This window comes from Homalodisca vitripennis, chromosome 1 (genome assembly GCF_021130785.1).
Source record: "Homalodisca vitripennis isolate AUS2020 chromosome 1, UT_GWSS_2.1, whole genome shotgun sequence".
In the NCBI taxonomy this organism is placed as follows: Eukaryota; Metazoa; Arthropoda; class Insecta; order Hemiptera; family Cicadellidae; genus Homalodisca; species Homalodisca vitripennis.
Window position 1 is genome coordinate 32,521,106 of NC_060207.1, and position 24,085 is coordinate 32,545,190.

A 24,085-nucleotide genomic window follows, 5' to 3' on the forward strand; every position below is an offset into this window, starting at 1 on the left:
TATTGTAAAAATTGTCTCTGTTACTGTTATTCTGTATGGCTGTCACTATAAATAATAGAATACAGAGATTTAAATTAATTTGCTAGAGTTAGATTTTCAACGACGCTGAACCCGCCATGAGATATCCACAACACAAATGAGCGCTGTCACTGGAACATGTTTAACAAACAGCACGATTCACCCGTCTACTTTTAACCTTTATCCACCGAGACGTTTTGTAAACAACTAAATTGATTTTGTGGAGATACGCGTGTATTTATTATTCTGACACTGTAATAGCGATCACCTTGAAAAGTTGTAGGAAGTCGTGCCGACCCGTGGATTACGTATTTTCCTTTTAATGTGGAATAACCTTCTGATTTTCTCGGTGGCCGGGCGTTTTGGTTACGTATACGTGTGATAGGTCGCATCAGAGCCGTGTAAATAAAGCACATCCTGTAAGGCACTGTAATAGCGATGCATAAATCTCAGGAGTGTGAATCGGAGTGTGGTAATTAGTTGTAGTTCAAATCAAAGAGGCAGCTGGGAGACAATGACACCATAAATAAATTAGCGACGGCAGGCCGGAGTGCAGCGGGCAGTGGTGCGAGTGAGAGTAATGTGGGAGAGGCTAGCCCGGCCGGGTGCAACAATGGCGAATAAATCTCAATTACTCCAGCAGCCGGGAGATCCTAGTGTGAGGCTAGACATATTTGTGCGAGCTGTCGGACACATGGACTCCCTATCTGCGCCGCGGCGGCACAGCGCGTGTTTACCTACGCGTAATCTTTTACCTACTGAAGTATGTGGCTCAGGCAGTAGAGCAACGAAGAATTTAGTTCCATAACAGCAACGGTGAACAACAGCGTCTACAGCTGATATTTTATGCGCACCGTTTTCCTGTCAAGGACATGCGTCAAAATAAGCAAATAAATATAAAACATATGCCAATCAATTATTTGTAAAGCGAATTTGGTTCTGAAGCGATTTTAGATCGTGATGGTATTTAAAAATGTAAACTAAAGCTTAAACTATAAAACGTTCTATAAAGTTTCGAAGTGCTTATAAACATTATAAGGGTTAATTCCAATTTAAGTCATAAGTCATAAATAAAATATTGAGTTGAAACCGCATTTGTAACATTTTATATCATTAACTCTTAAATTGTATGTAGTGAGAAGTGAGTGCTTCAAACAACAGTGATAACACACATTCCGGAGGTTTTATATAAATCGATGCATGATATGTAAAGGGTTAAATATTACCATTTAACATCAATTTCAGAGGTTAGAAATACAACTCGATACAAAGATACATTACTTAGTTTTCGTTCTTAGGTTTATGGGGTCGGTGTCTGTATTCCGAATCAAACTGCGTTAAAATACTGTTAAAACCATTAATTGTTGAAAAATTTCAGCCTCCTTATGGACAACGATCTTTAGTCGATAGATGTTTCAGTTTAATATTGGTTCAACAATGTTTCGAGTTGGTTTGAACCGAAAAACTTATATTATACTCAAATTATTGGCTGAGCGTCTTGCTGGCGTAGCCTATAACTTGAGAGGCTGCAGAAATTTAATTTCTGTCTGTCTGTCTGTCTGCCCGCACGATACATCGGAAACGAACTGACTGACCGATGACTGCCTATAGAGAAATTTTGCAAGAAGTTTAATTTTTATGTAGGCAACATCGAGATCGATGATGGTGCCCGTCACTCCGTGCTTATATGTTTATATATACATTCAAATTAGTTCTTGATTTCAGTACAATTAAGAGACCCCATATTGTGTAGCAATTCAGGAACTTTACATATTATTGGTATTATTTTGTATGTTATACAAAAATAGTTAATATATTATAATATTATTTTGGTTCTCTCTTTGTTCCTAAGCTTTCTATCGTTAATTTAAAGTAGAAAGCAACATCTTACTTACATCTATGATGAGTTAGCTAATACTCAACGTACTTACGTGGAACGGACCAAACTATTCGTTCAATATGTGAACTGAAAATGTTCGCCGATTTGAACCAAGAATTTGAACTTTTATCTGACGAGTTTCAAGAGTTACTAAGAGCCTACCCTAAATGCTGCCTGATATTTAGGGATTTGTAACATACAAGTACCTTTGCGCTCCTGGAGCATCCATGGGGTCGCTCAGATATATGTGACATCAGTTTTGGCTGTCCTTAAAACTGATGCTTACATATTGAGCATACATAAGTTAGCTATGTTTCCTTTCGGTAACTGTCAAATTGTTTTATAAAATACTTATCACTCTTTAAGTTAAACAAATATCGTTAAATTTACCATAATAATAACAAGTATCATGTAATTACATTATAGTATTTAAAATTAAAGATGTGATTTACATAAATATTAATACAATTTTTAACGTTAGCTTAAAATTGACTTACTCAAATAATGACATGATTTGCTGAGCGCAGTGAAGCTTGTCACTCAGGGGGCTGGCTAAATATAAATTCCGTCCTTCTTTCCACAGGACATCTTGAGAACGACCAGAGCTATATACTTGAAATTTTGCATAGAACATCCTTTCTATTGAGGGAATATCGAGTTTAATAGTGGTGCATGTCCCTCAACTGGATTTGGCTGAGCCTTAATGAAGGTTAACCACCCACAGAACACATCTAATGGATATAATTTTCGAAAATATTAGTAAAATAATAAATAACGTTAGTTTACAATCAATTGTAAAACATTTACGACATATGATCCAAAAATGTATAGTGTTAACTGACCATTTAATTTATATTTAAATAACAACGATATGGTGCGGCAATGCGGTGCGGTTAAAGCCAGTCTGCAGTACACATACAGCGATAAGGTGTGATTGTGTTCTAACTGTATGTGTCAAGCGCTATGTGGTATTGTGGCGGCTCGACTGTAGCGGTAGTGCGGTGCGGTTAAAGCCAGTCTGCAGTACACATACAGCGATAAGGTGTGATTGTGTTCTAACTGTATGTGTCAAGCGCTATGTGGTATTGTGGCGGCTCGACTGTAGCGGTAGTGCGGTGCGGTTAAAGCCAGTCTGCAGTACACATACAGCGATAAGGTGTGATTGTGTTCTAACTGTATGTGTCAAGCGCTATGTGGTATTGTGGCGGCTCGACTGTAGCGGTAGTGCGGTGCGGTTAAAGCCAGTCTGCAGTACACATACAGCGATAAGGTGTGATTGTGTTCTAACTGTATGTGTCAAGCGCTATGTGGTATTGTGGCGGCTCGACTGTAGCGGTAGTGCGGTGCGGTTAAAGCCAGTCTGCAGTACACATACAGCGATAAGGTGTGATTGTGTTCTAACTGTATGTGTCAAGCGCTATGTGGTATTGTGGCGGCTCGACTGTAGCGGTAGTGCGGTGCGGTTAAAGCCAGTCTGCAGTACACATACAGCGATAAGGTGTGATTGTGTTCTAACTGTATGTGTCAAGCGCTATGTGGTATTGTGGCGGCTCGACTGTAGCGGTAGCCGTGCGTCTTGTCTTCGGCAAGCGACACAGCAATAGATAAAGTACTGTCATTGCTGAGAGGTCGATACTCATCTCGTTACATAGGCATGTTGGTGGGTGGTGAGAAGAGTTACGGTATAGTGGAGGTACTAATCTGGAATTTATTATAGTTCAGTGTGCTTTCAAGAATTATTTTACCTTAATTTATTAAAGTAAATGGAATTTTAAAGTAATTTTTAACAATTAAATTGTTTATTAGGATAACTGTATTGACTTCTAACGTTATGCTTAAATATCATTCTACCGAAAATATTTCAAATAAATCCCATATAATGTAATTTTCTATTACATTAAATGTATTGAGGACTATGTACGCTTAAGGGTGGAGGTTAGGAGCTTGCTGCTGGGGGGGGGCTGTGTGGTGGTGACGGATGATGCTGCTTGTTGCGGTCATGTGGTCAATCGTGTGTTCGAGTGGTTAGAAGTGTCTGCGTCTTGTTCTTAATTTTACTTTTTTAATGTAATAATTACTATATTTTTCTTTCGTATTTTAAGTTTAGAATTCGTTTTTACTTTATGTTTATTTCGTTTTGAATATTTTAAGCAATTTTTTACTTTTAGTTTTAATTATAAGTTAATAACTTACCTTAATTGTATTAAACTATTGTAAATTTAATACTATATGAGGTTAAAATAAAGAGGGGGTTCATAGCCCTAACTCTGCCTCTTTAAAAAATACATTTTTCATTTAATTTCAATTTTTATGTTATACTTAGTTGGCTGAACATTAGCGAAGCCTATTACTGCGATATGTTGGAAAATTTCATTGTGTGTTTCAAACCGTATGTTTCATTGTTTCCAAACATCATTGTGTAGTCGAGCAATGTTTAACACAATAATGGGTTGCAAGTGATGTTCTTGGTAATGAGCAAATTAAATTAAAGCTCAACGTGTTTATTCCCCATCATTTTATCAATTTTGTGTGCAATATCACAAATCTCTATCAGAGCATTTTTACGTTTTTATTCTGTTAATGATTCTGAGCTAATGATGATCAACGTACATGTCAATAAGTGTTTTCTAAAAATAACATTTTTAAATAATAGAACTAATTGTTTCCACTTAATATGCACACGGCGCCGCTGCATTACCAGAATTAGTCTCGCTTCCATTCTAGAAACAGTGAGAATTAACATTCATATCGAAGAGGAAGTTAGATAACATAAGAGCCGTAGGTTTATGGTTATTGTTATTGCTAAACTATATCGTGGCTGATGGTGATTAGAATTTTAGTCATGCTTTCAACACGTTTTTGCCGTGCGAGTATCCAACTAAAATAACGCGTCTGTAGTATGCAGTATAATATTTTATTTACTTAATAAAAACGTATTAAATAGAAATTATTTTTTATTTCAGTTTTGTCAAAAAGTGGTATAAAAATAGATTTGGTCATGTAGCCTCTAATTGTGTTTAATATAAAAAGTTTGTTTATAAATTCTTCATTAAACTTTGTTTTTGACGATGAAAAAAACGGGATATTTTTAGAATATTGAGTTCTCAGTGGATGGTTAATCATTGCAGTTCCATTGTGTCCTGAACTCTTTACTTCAGTTATAATAATTAGTGTTATGTCTTTTTTAAGCGCATGTTATAGAAATAGTAAACACGGAGTTGAAACATGTTTGTGATTCCTGTCTTATGCATGTCACAACGATCTGGTAGGGTTTGTTTATTTTAACTTAGATTGTAGTTATGTGTTATGTTAATTATCCACCTGAGGAAGAGATCAGATAGCAGATCTCGGACGTCATATTATTGATTTCTTGTATCACTAAACGATGGCAAACGTTCGGGAAGATTCTGTTTATTATCAACAAATTCTTTTTAGTTAGTTAACAGGATGTATTACATTAATGTATAGTACGAGATATTTATTTTCATTGAATTAATTAATTAAGTTCTGTACATTATATAAAGACGTTTAGGCAAAATTTATATCCCACTCGAGTTTTAAACTGTACTGATTAATTATACTGAAATCAAGTAGGAAATTTAACCACAAAAGTGGTTTTTAATGTATGTCAATTTATTTCAGTCATTTGTTTTGTTATGCCTACTAAATAATCTTCCGTATCTGACGATGGCCATTATAATACCAAAAGTGGAAGCAACATATTACGAATTAAAAATTAATTTAAACATGTTAATCATTTTGTATTATTACTATTATTTATAACAATATAACTTTTTACTACAAAAAATAATACTGTGGTAAAATTTAAATGATAATGAGCTTTTGACCATAGATATACGTTTATTTAAAATTGCCTTACTTAAACGTTTTGTAGAGTAAGTTATATGTCGTATTGGGGATTTGTTTTTTGTCATTTTCGTTAAAGGGAAATATAAAAACGTACTTTAAACTTTAAGAATATTCAGAAAGTTAGAAAATCCCTCTACTAAAATTGTGTGCATCCAGTAACAATTTCCTGTTATAAGTAATAAGTTGAATGTTATGTTGCAGGACCGCCCCAGCCGCTTCTGAGGCACCACTCAGGACACTTCCGACACAAGATGGCCGCCATATGGGATCCGCACCCCCAGTACGAGTTCTCCGCCTTCGGCCAGGTCTTCCACCTCCAGCTGGCCCACGACTCGGGCTTCGTCCTTCCAGACATCAAGGTCAGTGCTTTTATTACAACTGTTTTCAAAATTTATCGTGCGAATCTCTCTGGACATTTTCGTAACTATGTTGCGACATAGTTATGGTGGGAAGGGTTGGTTCAATTCGAATATTGAGTTTAGTTCCTTCATTTCACCTTCCGCTTAGTGCAGCGCCTGAAATCTGCCTGAAATTTGACACTGACTTGACTCCTGGAATCTGAAGTTCACGTCCATCTGAAGAAATAAAGCAAGTCGGTGGTGAAGACTTTTAAAACGAACTCTTTACAACGTTTCATATGGATTGTAATGAGTTGTTAAGTAAACCAGAAGTTGTGGTTTAGGTGTCTCTGATGTTGAAAATGCAAAGAATTTGTTTTGAACGTCTTCGTCACCCACTTTTTTTGGATCTCTTCAAACCTATATTGACACCAGATTCAAGAAGTGAAGTACAGAAGGATTTCAGACGCTGTACTAAGCGGCAGTTGAACTGGACCAAAACTCAATATTCGCGTATAAGGCTATTACCAGAGAAATGAACTCAGTGATTAGTTAACCTATTTTATCCCTCGTTTAAAAGGGACGAAAATAATGAGGTGTCTGCGGCAGGGTGTGGGCCGCTAACAGATGAGGCGGCGCGGGTCAAAGAGCAAGCGGCTCGAGCGCGTCATCTTTGTGAGAGAGGTGTTCCGAACACGCACGTCACCGGGACATGCGATGTGACCATGGTCCCCGGCCAGAGTGATCTGCTCAGGCTGTGGACTTGGAGCTCTTGCAGTATTTAATGCGAGAAACAACTGAACATACCACTTTATTCATTGCTGTCGAGAAAAAATACCAATCACCCACCAGTTGCAAACAAGCTCTCTAACTTACCTACTTGTACATTTCTTTGGCGTGCAAATGTATATCGAGTAACAGGAACACTCTATGCTTCCTGCCCAGTTCCATGATAACTAATTTTGTCTCACATTTTCATAAGAGGACGAGAAAATGTGCAGCTTCCTCTATAAAAACAAAAATCATCGATATCACAGAGGTTATACACAGTAGTTTAACTTGAAAAGAAATGATTGCATGATTAAAAAGAAGTTTAAAATTGTATTAATTATTTACTGGTAAGATTCCAAACGTATCAAAGTACTAGTTTTAAGGCAGTACACCATATAACAGTGCTTTAAATCCAAACCGAACAGAATAAATGGTATATAACTTTGCAATTTTCTCTTGGGTTCTTAAATTAAATGATAGAATGGCTGAATAAATGTTATTAAAAATATACTGCTGTATTGTCAACTTTTTTATCTTGCATTATAGATACAGCATTGACATTATTTTAAACCCCTAATAATAATCACAATGTAATATAAATTATTCATTTATTATGGATTGTTAGGTAAATAATGACAGTTTAGAATTTTTATTTTCTTCAGTAAGAAATCTTATTCAGAGATAGATTTCATAAAAGTATGACACTATTGCAATCACTCTTAAAAAAACATTTTCTGGAAAATGTTAGAAAATATTTTCCTGGGTTCTAAACGTATCTCTTGTTAAAATATAAATAAATAGCTGTAGAAGGCAAAACTAGGTCAACATCTAGTTTCAATTTGGTAGCCCTTAACATTTGCACTACATATTATTTCGGCTTATATTTTTAAACTTAAGCAGTTTAAAACTATAGTTTATAAGATTTTTTAATATATTTTTATGTTACAAGATTGTATACTTTAACCTTTAGAATGAATTGGTTATATCGTAGCTACAGCGACCATTGAAAAAAGTAAAATGGGATTTTATAATTCTCGTGTAATAATAAAAAATGTGTCATATAGCCTACGTTTTTTCGACATATTTCGTGGTTCCAAGCTAAAGTTTTACTATACTGGTGGTTGTATAAAGTTTTATAATGACATAGTAACAGTACAAGTGAACGTAGTTTCTTATGATGTAACAAAATCTGACGTGTATATTATGCCCTATACAATTCTATAAGCAAATTCATCCATTTCAGTTTTATTTTGTCACATCTATATATAAATTTGTGAAATATTTTTTCCGGTTATTTCTAAATACAAATTACTCAATTAAATTATATAAAATGGTCAACTTTAACGTAGCCAATGATTTACGTAAGGTTATGAACTCATATAGAACAAAAATATGGTTTAAAATTTTAACACTTCATTTATGCTGTATAACATTTCAGATTTAATAGTTTTAAAAACTGTGAGAATTTAGTTTTTTGAAAATAAAGTAGTATTGTGGTGGTCATAGGTGAGTTAGCCATAGATAGCAGCTCTGAACAAAAACTATTAATGCTGCTTCAATTTGATATTTTAGATCGCAGTTACACATGAAGTGCACCTCTGTCGTACGGAACATTTTTACTCAATTTGCATCTCCTTAAGTAGTTACGACAGAGGACGGTGACTCTTTACGAACCCGCATGTAGCAGTATAACATTCAATTATAGACCACGGCGATAATCATTTTGATCATTTAGTCCTTGCTCTTACTTAAATCATCGCATAATTGAAAATACTGCAACAGGCTCGCGAGTTGTAAATTCCCAGTCCTATCGCCCCGGGATCACAGACCAGTTCTGACGTGTCTGACCGGCCTTCGGGCATCGTCTGCCGCTAACGAATGGACTCTTTATTTTGATCTGAACACGGGCAAATTATTTCTTCTCCGCAGGAAGCCGAGGCTCACATTGTATTTTATGTACGAGGAATATACGTTTCTGTAATCCGACTTGAGTCCACTTGTCGCCTCCCCGCAGCTTGTATTAAATATTAAGTTGCATATTAAATCGGTTAGATATGTGCAAGAGCCAACACTGGAATATGAAGGAAACAGGATTTTCCGGACATTTACCATCGTTCAGTGATACAAAAAAATCAGTAACACGGCGTTTTAAGGTCTGCAATCTGATCTCTTCTTCTGGTAAATAACTAACCTAATTAACACACAATATCACATCATTATCTATTTATATATTTATGCTTGTTGATATTTTGAATATTATTTGTTGATCTTACTGTTTTGCTTGTTAATGGAGATAAAAAGTGTTCTGGCCAATATTTAATATTTATTATTTATATATTTATTTATTAGTTAAAACTTAATATATTTATGCTTGTTAATTTTTTACCTTGTTTTTGTTAGATGATTTTCGTTAAAATTTGTATAGTAAAAGTAGTAAATTTAGTATGTTATGGACTGATAGTAAGAATATAGTATTTGTGCACCATGGTGGAAGAAAGCGTAAAAATAAGAAAAAAAAACATTTAGTTGCCAACTACATGTACCCTATATTTTGTTTAATCTATTGCATATTATTGTAGTAATAAGTCACACGTGCTTTTAAGCACCTGACTCTGCAAATTTATGTAAATTTTTGATATAAAGGTTTTTGTAAACTTTGTAAAATCTAGGTTAAAATGAACAAATCACACCAGAGCGTCATGACACGCAGTCAGGAATCACAGCCACCATGTTGTGTGTCAGCTGATCCACATAGTTTTCACCATGTTACTTTACAAATAAATAACATTCTTTATGTGAATAATAGTAATAGACATGCAACCTTTACGGTTAAATGTTGAAATCCAAACAGTATAATTGAATACAAGTATACGAATGTTGACTTTTGCCCTATTTTACTTACCTTCCGCTCAGTGAAGTGTCTGGAATCGGACAATATGTGAACCTAACTACGTCATAGCGGGAACACATCATAGGTCGCGTCATAGGTGGTTATCAGCGATATGGTAACATATCGGACTTATTTTATTGCAGATTACAACAGCATAATTTACTGATAGTTTGCTCCCTAAAGGCTAAACTATTGATCTAAATTTATTTTAAATTTCGTTCTATACTTTCTTGCTAGTTTTTGTGCAGTAGCTATTTGCAGTGGTAAGGATTTCTTTCTCCCATTTTCTTTGAAAGAAAACATTTCGTTCCGTTAATACTTTAAACTTTAAGCAATATTCATATTAGTTAAAAAATCCCTGTTCTAAAACTGTATACGATAATTTTCTGTATAGTACAATATGAATAAACCTTTTAACACTTTTTTTTAAACTTTTATTTTTCTTTCAATTTTCTTACAATGTACATTGTAAGAAAAATAAAGTTAAAAAAAGTGTTAAAAGGTTTATTCATATTGTGTTATACATATTTATAAAACACTTTTCGAGGCTACATCTCTAACATAATAATTTTCTGTTTTAAGTAATAAATCGAGTTTCATTTATCATTATCCTTTAGCATTCTATCACTGTCTTATCACGTATACAATTGAGTCTTCTAATTCAAGGTGAGCCAATGAGAACTGGGCAAAACTCCTTAGTAGTCTAGATGTCTCTGATGGCGAAACGATGCAAAGAGTTCGTTACACACTTTTTACGATTTCTTCAACCGGATATAGGCACCAGATTACAGAAACCACTATTTCTCGATGAGCTACTTTGTTGTTGGCCATTAAAAGTATTGATCCTACTTTAGGAATCATGTAATATACACCACATTAGAGTGACTGTAATCATCAGAACATGAGTTGGATTTAACATAGTGAGCAGTTCATTTTCACACGCTGCTTTTTGACCTCAACTATGATATAAGATGATATCAATAAAAGTAAAATAGCGTTATGATCAATTAATTTCCTGAATGAATGAGCGGTCCGTTAGACTCTTACCCGCATAACGTTCTCTGAGAAAGAAGTAACACAAATCTCCAGCCGCTGTTACAACGCACACTCTGGGTGGTAACATGTTCGTAGGCGGAAGAAACAAATGGAGCCCATTTATATGTTCCAAATACAGAGAGACCCGAGGTTACACACATTGGATTCGAGGTTGGTAACCACAATATCAACCGAACGGTTCTGCAATATCCGTAGAATAAATTTGTGTCGTGGTCGAACATATGGAAGTGACTTTATTGTGATAAATTTGTCAGATAATATTTTCAGTTTATTATGATGGATAGTGATACTGTCAGAGTTTATTTCAAATAATTTACAACTCAAATAGTTGGATGTATAATTTATTTTTGAATTGCAATTATTGGTTACTTATTTTTTTATTACGACTTAAGTGATGAGCTGCTTAAGTGGCTAAAAATATTGTTGTTATGTTTGTAAAAATGCGATAAAGTATTTCTCGTCTTTCTGAATCTTGATGTTTTTGGGTTCCATTGGAAAGTACATTTAAACATTTTATTAGCTTAGAGTGGCTATTTTAGGATTAGTTATTACCAGTTCAGAGATTCAGTTTGTTAATTATTTTTCTCTCGTTTTACTATACACAAAAGTGTATGATTAATATAGTAATAAATACAACCGCAGCCCTTAGTTGCTAACTATAAGTAGCTGCGTCGTAGTTGTTTGATAATTGGTTTTGTACTTACCCTAAGCTCTTGATAGACATGATTTCTTAACATTGTTGTACTGATATTGTGTGGCCAGAGTGAACTAATACTAATTGTCGCTACAGGTTACACACGTGTGGGAGAACACGTCCAAAGTGGAACAGTTGGGGTTGCGGGCGGACGGCTGCTTCTACTCCGGCAAGGTACAGGGCGACCCGCAGTCCTCAGTGGCGGTCAGTCTCTGTCACGGCATGGTAAGTGGCCTGCTCTCTCTTCCTTTAACTTAGTCCACAGGGGTCACTCGCAGAACACATATCTCCTATGTATCGTAATAAGTAAAATAAAAAGAAGAAATAAAATAATTTAATTTCCTCCATACCTTATTTATAACAAAAAATCAACTTTTTAGCTTCATAAAATATTTATTATTAAGGACTCGACAGGGTCTTTTGATATTGTCGTTCTCTATGTGTCCTTGTGTCCTTATATGCGTGTATGCGTTAACTCTTAACAGAAAGATCGTAGAAACTTGATACATAGGTCCTTCTTGCTCCAAGAAAGAACCCTATTTATGTCTGTATCAAAAGGTAAAAGGTCAGTCCGTACCTATGTTGACTCTTAATAGAAGACCATAGAGACTTAACACTTGGTACATTGGTCCCTCTTGGTCCAGGGAAGAAACTTATAAATTTTGGGGTCGAAAGGTCAAAGAGCAATCTGTCCGACTCTCTGTTCGTGTGTGCGATAACTCTTTCGTTACTTTCTGTCGGGTCCTTCGATTCCTACTCCATGTTATCGTTTTTATAAAGTATTAATTAAAGTTTTTTATGTAGCCATTTTTTCCCAAAACCGAAAATATGAGAAGCGCAACATTTTTAAGTAGCCATCCACTTATTGTTTTATGTAGCCAAGTAGCCAACGAAAAATGTGTTATATCGTCTCTACTTAAAACAGCAGCCGATTGAAAATTCCACTTTCGTAAGTTCTGTGAGTCAAATAAAAATATTCCTTCTTAATATTAAATGATAGATTAATGCAAATATAAAAGGAAGCCTTGGGAAGCTTTGATTTTTACCCTGTTGAAGTTTTGGAGTTTAATAGATTTCACTTGAGTGGTTGTTTGATAACGGCAAAGATGACTCAAAATACATCTCTTAGTTGTTGCTACTGTTATATTACTAGCTCACTATTTTTACTACTGTAATAATTATCCTATTTTATCACCAAAAACCCCTGGCTACATGATAAACTCTTCAAATTTACCGATCCTCTTCAAAGCATAAAACTACAAAGGAATTTGGAAGATGATCGTCTACAAAGAGTGAAGGAGCTAAAAGAAACCCAATGAAGATAGGCGAAGTCGTCATGACCTCTCTTCTTTCCTCAAAGCAACAACCAACGGATGGCCTCCATTAAGACTAAACAGACTTCCGGGTGATTTAACGTCCATAGATCATCCCGGACAGGAACTACTTGGCCCAGCCGCCATATCGGCAAGCTATCCGCTATCCGCAACGGTTGATATACGGCGAAAAATGAAAGATGCGCGTCTTTGTAGGGACTACCGTAAACAGCAAGCCTCATAAATCTTACTTCGGTACAAAAGAATGGGATTTCTAAAAATAAAGATAACGTTGTTGATCGAAGCTTGAGCGCGTGCCCGAACTGACGGATCATCTTCGGTCGGAGACAGAGTTGATGATACGCGAGAATAACCCTTTATCATCAGTCATCGTAAAGTAATGATATGCGGGCCATCCCTTCATCTGTCCCTGCTCGCAGTCGACTATAAATCTCTATTACCGTTGATGAGTTTCTAGTGAAATATTATGACATTTGTTTGTGATTCAATCCCCGCTCGGCTGGGAGGTCATGAACCCAACAAAGTACCGAAATACTCGTATGACGTCACATGTACAGATTGTATTTTTAAATATAAAGGCTATAAAGGACTGTACTATTAGTATTTGTATTCCAATCACACACGTTGTTACTACTGAAAAATGAGAGAATAAGCTCCATATTAGTATTGTCCTATTAGGATAGTAGTAGTAAAATCTATGTGATACGGTAGTTTCTAGTATGTCTCAGAAACTATAGATTATTCTACAATATCTTCTAGAATCTGTAGTCCTGTGGCTAAGAGCCATTTTAGAGTATAAATACTGAACCTAGTTTTTGTGAAAACGAAGGGGGAATTTCTTTAGAAAGGACTCGATCAGCAGTCGCGCTAGTTTTTGTTGGTGATCAAAATGGAAACTTATCAAAAGGTATAAAAATATGAAACAGTAGTTTTCCCCGGATCATATTTTTTTATGTCTATAGATACAAAACCAACCAATATCTTGTCAAATTTATGTATAATATTTGAATCGGCATCAACGGACGTGAAAACGGACTATTGCTTTCAAATTGTAACTTTCGGTCTCTTATCTCGTTGGCTAACGGTGATAAAACTTTGATTTATACGTGTTGGTTCTAAATGTGTCAAGTAGCAAATTTCATCTAAAGAAGAATGAATTTTTGCTAATTTTAACTGTTTTTGAAACCTCCTATGTTGATCCCGACCAATACTAGCTTGGCTGAAGATACATTTATTTCTTAGGGGGAAATCCTTTGTCTATTTTACGAATAACTGAGATATGATGCTTATACAGTGCAAATTGACTCGGTTCCAATACTGTTAATACTTCGCCTCTATAAAGACATTTTTCATTTCATTTCATTATTACATTTTCAAAACATAATTTGGTTTCATTACAGACACCTACCTAAACAAGAAGTAGGCCTAATGTCAGTCGAGGACACTTTCAACTATAATGCTTCGAAAAGTTACATATACAATTACAACTTCTGTAAGTGAACTGTTTGCAATGTGTCCATTTTGTGTTGTGAGGGTGATTCTTACAGTGTTGATGCATTTCGTACAATATACTTGGGCACATTTCGGCACGTACAGACAAAGGATGCCTTATCATATACCGAACGTAAGGCCAGTAAGGTAGAGTTCGGGTCATGTAATCATATGATTGCCGGGGGCGGGTGATTAGCCAGTGGGCGGACCACACAGAGGTGACCTTGGCCACACAATTACAATGGTTACCTCAGGACGCGTGAACAAGTCTCTCTTGGGTGGTACATCTGACATTCTCCATTGTCGCACAGTTTTAGATTGTAATTACCGGTAAACGACTTCAACAAGTCTTTGTGGCAAATTGCCTTCTGTATACTTTGTGGTTCAACAATTCTGGTCGATTACAACAATAATAATTATAATTATTATTATTATGCGTAAGCAATGTTTGGGCACTTAAGACCCCCTCTCTTCCACTATTAAAACAGATATTTTCTCTTAACGTACATAAAATGCGTTAATTATTTATATGATACTAATAAAAAAAGTATACAGGGTGTCAAATAGCCCATCCAAAGATTAGATTTCAATCAATCTAATTTTCAATTTTAAATGTTTTTAATCCAGAATATGCCTAACTGTACTGTAAATCGTAATTAGTTACAAAATAAACTTCATTTTAGGAATATGAATTCAATTCTCACCGTTCTTAAGTATCAATAGTCTACCGCCTCAATCTACGCTGTTTCAGATTTTAAATGATAAATCAATAATCGATCTTTATATAACAGTATAGATTTATTTGCTTTATGAACAACCGTTTATTGAAATAATTCTCAAGAAACTGATTGCCAAAGTTGATCGCTGTCCCCTTTTTTCTAAGATGAGTCAGTACTGCATAGCCATTTTGTGTTTGAACAGTATTTCCATGAAATAAAATGGACAGTTCAAAAATTACAAGAATAATAACCTTTAATAAAAATAACAAAATTGTCAGTTTTGCAGATTAAACCCTAGCATATGCGTCATCAAAACATAAGTGACGTCAGGTAGGCCAGGCTGCGCGTGTGACGGTGTGTGCGCATCGGGGCGCGAGGTTTACCTCAACCTCAGGGGCTCTCGAGTCTTCCGACAAACTGTAGTCTACGTCATCTATTACGACAGTCTATCATAATTACCCACTTTCAAATAAATAATACTAATTATTACTATCACAATGTCAGGAAAATAAGTGAAAATCTCGTTAAATCGAAAAGAAAGTCTAAATAAACATCTATAAATGAACACTACGACAGCTACAATAGAAACATATTTCCTACATACACATTCGTGCTTTTATACCAAATGCTACTCAAGCGTCCAATGCAGTAGACTTTATGATGTAGAGGAACATTGGGTTTCTCCAAGGAAAATCAAGCTGTTATCATCGCTAGTAACAGAGGCTGTGATAACAAGGAAATTGTATTGGTGTAACCCAAACCACAAGATAATCAGAGAATTTCATACCAAACGCTTGAAATATCCAACAGACCATTAATTATAAATTTCCCTTGTAACAATCATCTATTGTAAGAACGTTGTACACAAAACTAATGTGTACATAATGTAATATATAAAACCAAACGATTGAATACATACTTTGTACTTCTATTAAGAACCCTTTCCGATCTAAAACTATGACTCTATATCTGACATACCTCTAAAATATAGAACAAGTTGCTGCAGCAATAATGTTATTCTTGCGTGAGTTGTATTTGCTATAGTGCTTCGTTCTAAATGAAAAGAGCACCTCCATCTTAGCTTGATGAGCGATTCTAGTACAATTTAAAAGTCATTTATGTTCACATCTAATGACTATCTACGGCCTTGTAGGTTGTGCAGTGAACAAGCAGTTCCTTTATGGGTTTACTTTTTGTCCATATAATATCGTTGAATATGTTGCAAATGTTTAGAAATATATAATTCACCTCGTTTGAAGTGCAGGTAGTTCGTAGATCTACAAATCATGCATAATTTGTATCTAAACCTAAACTCAATTATTATAATTATAATTTTACAGTACTTTGGCCATGTGTTGAAATTATCCTTTTATCTTAATTATTCTTCAATTTTAAAAGAATTTCGTAAATCGTGAATATTATTTTTCAAAATTTCGTTAATTATAACATAAGGTTTTCATGCTTCAAGGTCTTTACTTTTAGAAGATATCTGCTTCCCCATTCCTCTCCTGCAACTGCTGTTTAATGCCTCTACTAAATTTATAGATGTAATATTTGACTCACGCACGTGACTGTCTTGTCTGGTACTAAACTTTTGATAGCACCACAAATTCTAAGAATAATGCATATAACTAAATTCGTAGAAAGATTATCAATTCGGTTTGATATCTTGAGTATGGCCGGACATGACGTGCAAGTCTTATGAGCAATGCGTTAAAGGGAAAAATTCAAAACATTTAATAACTTAAACCGATTTCTCTCTTCTGAGCACATCGATCGTATTTCTTTATAATTAGCATTTTTACATTATGTATTTGTAAAATTGTTTATAGGTCGTGATAGTAATAGCCTAAAGAACTTTGAGTTTATATGTACAGTACGAATGAGTGGTGCAACTTACTAAAATTCTGATACCGTAACTAGTCCTAACTTTTCGAGCTAGTTTTAGTGGACACGACCAAAATTCCAAATTGAATAGTTTTCTAACGTAGGTTCTGAAATCAACATTTCATTTATTGCAATCAAATTACCTATCTCCAACCTAAATAATCAACCAGACCAATTACATCATTTCAACATAGGAATTCCACGTGTTCGCCGAGCACGAATGGGGGTCGGTCATCCCATTCATCATCGGACGAGATCGTATCTTCAAGAGGCCTCCTTAAGAAGTCAGACAGACGTCCATTGCTACTCTAGTAGATTAAGAGGGGAAAGGGTTATATCAAACGTTATCTTGACGAGCACAATCAACAAAGCCCCACTAAGTTCATCGACACGAGCCTTGCATGCTACACCTGGAGTACATGGTGCGGCGCAGGCGGCCTTTGTACTTCCATACAGGCCGTCACAAAGCGCCGGAGTTAGTGACCTATGTGTTCTAATGTAGCTCTGGCAGTAGTCACTATGAGTTAGTACGGTTTTATGGAAAACGCGACCGATAAAGTCCAGTCGGCTATCGAGGGAGTTGCTCCATCGGCCATTAGGTATTGTAAAGTGGAGGCATACATTGCTGCGTGCAATACTTGACAAATTGCGTACAAGCTGCACGCAGGCCTCCCAGACAATTGACATCGATACTGGCTTTACTCTGGAATACCTTGCAACATTTACAACCAGATGGTTGACCATTCATTGTTCTCTGTTCTTGAAGAGATACAGCCTCTGGCAACAACTCTAGGAAAATATTACGTTAAAAATTATGCCATGATTGCAAGTAAGCTTTTTTCTAATATGGATATTTAATTAATTCTGATACACGTATTCTAATTTATTGCTAGAATTGTTATTTTATGTATATTTTTGGCTGAGTGATGGTGAAGTTCACCATTCGAGTGGCTGGAAAGATTTCAATTCTGGCTGTCTATCTTTGTTTCTGTCCACATGATCTACACACACACTTGAAATTTTCATAAAACTTAATTTCTATTTTAAAACAAATCGAGTGCCTATCACTCACTCCACGGAATTTGGCTGAGCATTAGTGATTATATTTTCATTAGTCTTATCGGTAATCATAATATCAATGATAAATACATTTGAAAACAAACTGAGTAAAATCATATGGCATGTTAAAATGTGGCATAGTAACATAGCTATAAACGTGAAATTTTGCATACAACCTCAGCGAAGCCTGTTACACGACACGTGGTGTGGTATACTCCCACCTTGTATAAGTTTAGAACGTACAATATAATCCCGAAAAGACGTTTTCTCGGTAGACCAAAAATTTGTATTTACTTAAGGATTAATATATTTGACATAAATCTAGTTAAAGGCATTTTTCATAGTACAACCCATCAACCATAGGTCTAGGTTTAATTTTATCTGTCAATCTGCAGGAAGTTTCCTAAGTGGTCGGGAAGGAAGGATCTCCCAGAAACCAAGAGGGAAACAGGGGGCGGAGCTCATGTATAATTCAGGAGGGCAGTGACGAGTACCTTTGCGATGAGTAGAGGGCGGGAGATAGCGGGATCATCACAAGGGTCGGGAAGTCTTGACTAACCCTTGTTTGATCTGCGAGACTGTCTAAATAGTTTTGGTTACCCTCAGCTGTCTGTCGGTCTGCGTCCTCTAAGAGATAGTAAGAGAAACCTCGCTTGTGAACTGTTTATCTTGGACGTCTACCTCTGGAAATTTAACCCGTCTTGGAAATTCATTGGTCTAGTATACTTTTAAGACATAAAATACAACAAAATAATTGGTTGGTTAACATGTATTTCAAAAGCATTGTAGATTAAATCGTAAGCATATTATTCACCACTCTACTACAGGATTGCATTAAGTATATTTTAAGCTGATTGCGTTGCAGCCGTTTTAAAAAATTGAAGATTAAGTGTTTGCTTCCTATGATAAAGTGTAACATTGTGGATAATTATAAGGATGTGTTCGCCACAAGTTCTTTTTTGGTGTGAAATCTTTTTTTCTTTTAGCTCGTAACCGCCCTTACTGTAGAGAGGGTGCGGGGTGAGGTAAGAGCCCTTTGTCACCTGAGTACAGGGCAAACACTGTGTTTGGCAGGTTTGATTGATGTGTTTGACTTTGGGTGATAAACCGAAGTGCACTCAACTGCTGAGTTAGAGGGTTGTGGAGATACAGCGGTCATTACACTTCAGCTAACCACTCCTCCCCCGTCCACAGTCTTCATCGCCTTATCTTTATTACTGTCTGGTCAGTAGTTGACGGGGACATTTGCGTTCTCTACGGACTGAATCAACACAAATTAAAAATATTCCATCAACACCAATTTTAAAATTTAATAATTGACGAGATGAAACTACAATTGTCTTGTTGTATGCATTAGAATTCGAGATATTTTAAAAACCAAGAAATAGGTATATTGATATTCCTTTTACACTGTTAAAAAACTTTATTAACGTGTAATCTGTTTCAAAAATACCACCCTTAGGGGTATTAAATTATGGTAAATAAAAACCCAAACAGATAACCCAAAAAACACTTGTACATACGAGATTTATTAATCGTAATCCACGACACCTGATGATAATATCTTTGAAACCGTAATGTAAATAGTACACATTCAAATTACATTGAAAAAATTAAAAGGTCTTACATTATTCCAATTAGTTTTACTGAAGCACATTACTAATGTGTAACACATCGTTTCAAAAATGTAACACATCGTAACTGATGTCTACTCCAGATGGAAAATCTGAAAACCTTTAAAAAGCCTATGTAATTCAACCATTTAGAAAGCTGTTACCTTACAAGTGATACCTTGTATCAGTAATTACATAAAAACTCAAACGTTAGAGAGCCCAAAATATAAAACTATGACAAACACCAAACTGGCCTTTCTTTTAATATCCGGTACAGATTTATTGAACATTCTTCCAACGTTGTCAGGAATTTGTTTGCTAGTAGTTTTGTCAATGATGGGTTACACCATCAACCATCTTTAATTGGTACGAAAGATGTAAGGTTTAGCGATACTAATATTTATCAGTCATATATGTGGTTTTTTAATGTTATTGTTGACGATTGATTATTTAAAAAAAATCTTTTGAAAGGATAACAGCTGTTTGACTATTTAATATTGCCTTTCTTTAGGTTTTGTCTCCTACTGTAACGTAACAGTTATCAGTTCCATCGGCCTAGTTTTGCTCACGTTTGTTATATTTATTAGGAATTATATACTGCCGATACACCGATACTATTGTGTTTTTAAATATTCGTACATTTCAACAACTTAGTGCTGCAGTGTTTCAAGACTGTGGTGAAACGTAGCCAATTATACTGAGATAAAAGTTAGATACAAATTTAATGGCCAATTAATTTACAATTATTTAAAAAAAGAAATGTTGAAATAACAGAACTCTCTTATTTCAACGAGATAAGCAAGAATTTCAGGCTTAGTCTTCCGTGAAATGAAAAGAACAAATAATTTTGATAAGCATTCGCACTGCAATATGGGCTTGCTGATTGGGAACTGAATATGAAACACACAGTGCTGATAAGTGTTTCATTATCACACATCAAGTGACATCTTATTGATACACGACGTTTTGAGATTTTACCACCTGACCTCTTCTTCAGTTAAAGACTGTAAGACCTAACCGTGGAAGTCAAGTACAAATTCGATTTTGAACTTTAGATGACATTGTCCAGTCTGTGTTTGCAAGCAATTATGGTCTTAAAGTTATATTATATTTTATTTGAAGTCCTGCAAATTTATAAAGAATCCGATCCACGAGGATTTTGATCTTGGCTTTATTGTTAAAATGCTAAATCTTTCGGTTCCACATTACATCCCTTCACCACCCAAAGGTGACCTAAATACTACATTGACTGTGTTACTGTCATCCGATATGTTAATAAACTGCAACCATAATCGACAAATGAAAAGCACACCAGAGTAAATGCTGACTAAAGCATATGGTTTGTCACCAAACAAAACAACAAATTTATAGAGAAACACTAAACGTCGACAATTTCATTTTACAACACAACAGCATTGTTCGTAACAGTGAAAAACGCTTATGTATAAGACAGAGCGAAAAGTTTTTGATTGGGCTACATTTTTAATTGTATATTGACAACTTCTTAAGATATCTTTCTTAAAGACAGGAACAATAGAAAATCTTTTTTCAATCTAGAAGAAATTAAAATGTGTAGTTTGAAAATTGTGAAAATTGACTCAAGGAAAAAACAAATTAAATAAATTTAAAGAATATTTAAATAAATTAAATATATACATATTTTACACTATTTATACAAATTATAGCATAAAAGAGAATGAAACTGTTATCGAAAAGTGAAGTAAAGTTATATTTTTTAATGAAATGTAAAATAACATGTTTTAGTTCAAAATGAATTATGCAAATAACAATTGATTTTATATAAAGTATTCGGTATTCCATTGAGTCATATTCTATAACAAATCGTAACAAATCTTGTCCTTACATGTAGCAATCTTTTGTTAAACTAATTTCAAGGTGGGCCAAATTGTTATTTTAGATGCATAATGGAATAATTACAATAATAGTTTGTGGGAATTTTTAAAAACATTTTTATGTCTAGCAGAAAGGTATTTTAAAGGTCTACAATATACCATGTTAAAAGCAAAGTTTTATTTCAATCCAAAACCGATTGCACCCGACTTAAACAATTTAAGTTACCTTTCTTACTTAAATTGAGGGTTAAGTTGGAGACTTCGAAAAACAAAGCTTCTGTTATTATTGTCCCTCAGAGGGCTGAGAAAACATCTCGTCTATCTGTATACTTTGTTTTATCACACAATATATCGAAAACTATTTAGTGAATGTAGTTCAAATTTTACATAAAGCTCAATTTATGCATAGGCAACATCGAGTTCCATGAAGGTGAATGTCCCTTGTATGGGGTTTGGAAACCTAACCTTCGGAGCTGGAAATAATCCTCTCTTTGTCTATCAGTCTGTCAGTCTGTTTGTCACAGGATACCTGAAGAACGAATTGGGATATAGACTTGAAACGTTGAATGAAGCCACAGCAATTTCTGTTACGCTTCCTACACAGATATAACAACAGAATAGAACTTTTTTCCCAGCCCCGTAAGTGGCAATAAACACAGAAGATCTGTTTTCTGAAGTATCTATTTAATTAATCTCTATGGCAGAGATAAAACACGTGCTCTGGCATATTCCTACCTTGTTTTACATTGCGATGTAAAAACGTCTGTAGAGGTTTCATTTCGTTCTTCAATCCCTTTCTGAGTAATGCATATTTTAGTAGTGGAAATATCAGACATAAGCAGGAAAGAGGTAAGTGAACTCGACAAAAATACACATGCTGTGCAACAGCAGTTGGTTAATAGCCCGCCAGTGTGTTTTGGTGAGTACAAAGCGTTGGTGAGGAGTGTTTGTGCGGCATTGCTGGCTGGCTGTAAGGTCGGTGAACTGTAAACCATCAGTGCGGTGAGAGTGAGTGAGCGATGCAAGGCGATGAGAAGCTACAGTTTGTTTATACGTCTAATTTGTTTACAATTGCAAGGAGCTGTTCACGACTTGACACCCAGGCGCTGTAACTAGCTAAGGTCGATCTTGCAGTTGTGGTGCTGTTGCGGTCTATTTCACGCACCGACCGTATTGTATACTATATCGATGCTGATGGGATGGAAATAAAACGAATTACCAATTCTATTAACATTATTATTTTCCTAAATAATAATAAAACTAAGGTTATTGAGACAGTTTAACGAAGTGCTAATTTTCTTTTTTAAGACACCCGATTGATTATTCATTTTTCTCAAATCCAAATCTATCTTTTTAGATTCAAAACAGTTTTTTATGTATTCAAAATGTATAAAAAAGTTGTGAATGAATATTTTATATCCTAGTATGAAATCTCATAAACATACTGATAATATTGCTGTTTGCATCCATTACGTGTCAACTATTAATTTTGGGGTGTATCAATGGTGTAGTTAAGATTTTCTAAGTGAGGTAAAAATAATCGGGGCTTTGTAAATACCAAAAAAATGGAACAGCTCCAGTACAATTCCTTGAGTTTCAGTTATGTGAAGTTTAAATTAAACGCATTGTCAGAATTTATTCCTCCATACTGTTTTATTTTGTTATATTTGGTGTTATCTTTTGACACCACATACGTTGGGGAGGGATTTCCCCTCTAACACTTTGCCTCGGTTACGTCACTGAATCTGAATTAATAAGTTATACCTATATACATGGATGCTGAAAAGTCTTGAAATTGTTAATAGTTTCTGTACTCGTAAACGCACAAACATAAAACTTCGTACAGTGACATAAAATTGAACGTTTTGACGCAATCAGTAGCTCTTCACCACCTCAAGGGGATGGCCCGTAAGGAGTCGAATGGAACATCTTAAATGTACGCATACCATTTTAAAAGTCTTAATTAGTAGAACATCATTCCGCAAACTTTACCTAAAAAAAGGTTAATCCTAAACAATATAAATGGCGGCGCTCGAAAGTCTCAATACTGATCTTATGTGCAAGTTCAAGAATGGCATAATTTTATTGTAACCAAATGAAGCTTTATTGTAGATGAAGCTACAAAACGCACATGATTACAGTACACAAACACCTACTTTAAGATGTATTCAGTGTCCTCCTATCTATCTATGGGAACGGTCCACCACGAGTCAGTAGAAAATTTGTACCTTAAGTATAGGTTGATATGCACATCATTTTAAAGGGCTAATCAAGCAAAGACGTATGCCGCAAACCGCACTTCAAAAGCTTTACCCATTACAAAATGGTGGCGGTAAATAAACTGTAAATTCAGCATACAAATCAGGAAATTAGCTTAATTTTACAATATCAATTTTGTGTTGCTATTGTCAAGAACCACTACACACCGAGGATATTGGATCGTTTCAAGACTTTTCATAACCCGTGTATATTATGAAATGTCGCTTACAATACAATTTTGTTAATTGTTTTACTGCAATAAAGAAATCTTTAACCTACCTATGTTCTGTTGGTTTAAATGCAGGTAAAACTAGTGGCGACCAACAGAAATACATTTTAATATCGGTTCCTTTC

The 24,085-nt window shown here is 35.1% G+C and overlaps 1 protein-coding gene across 3 annotated transcripts in view; it reads left to right on the forward strand.

The window, feature by feature from the left end:
* The window catches only part of LOC124359499 (A disintegrin and metalloproteinase with thrombospondin motifs 20), a 302,767-nt gene that overhangs the window by 125,948 nt on the left and 152,734 nt on the right, over positions 1-24,085 (forward strand). For all 3 annotated transcript variants that reach the window (XM_046812275.1, XM_046812294.1, XM_046812284.1), the window contains exons 3-4: positions 5,969-6,126; positions 11,613-11,741. In XM_046812275.1, the coding sequence (XP_046668231.1) occupies positions 5,969-6,126; positions 11,613-11,741 (287 nt within the window). The remainder of the gene's footprint in view (positions 1-5,968; positions 6,127-11,612; positions 11,742-24,085) is intronic.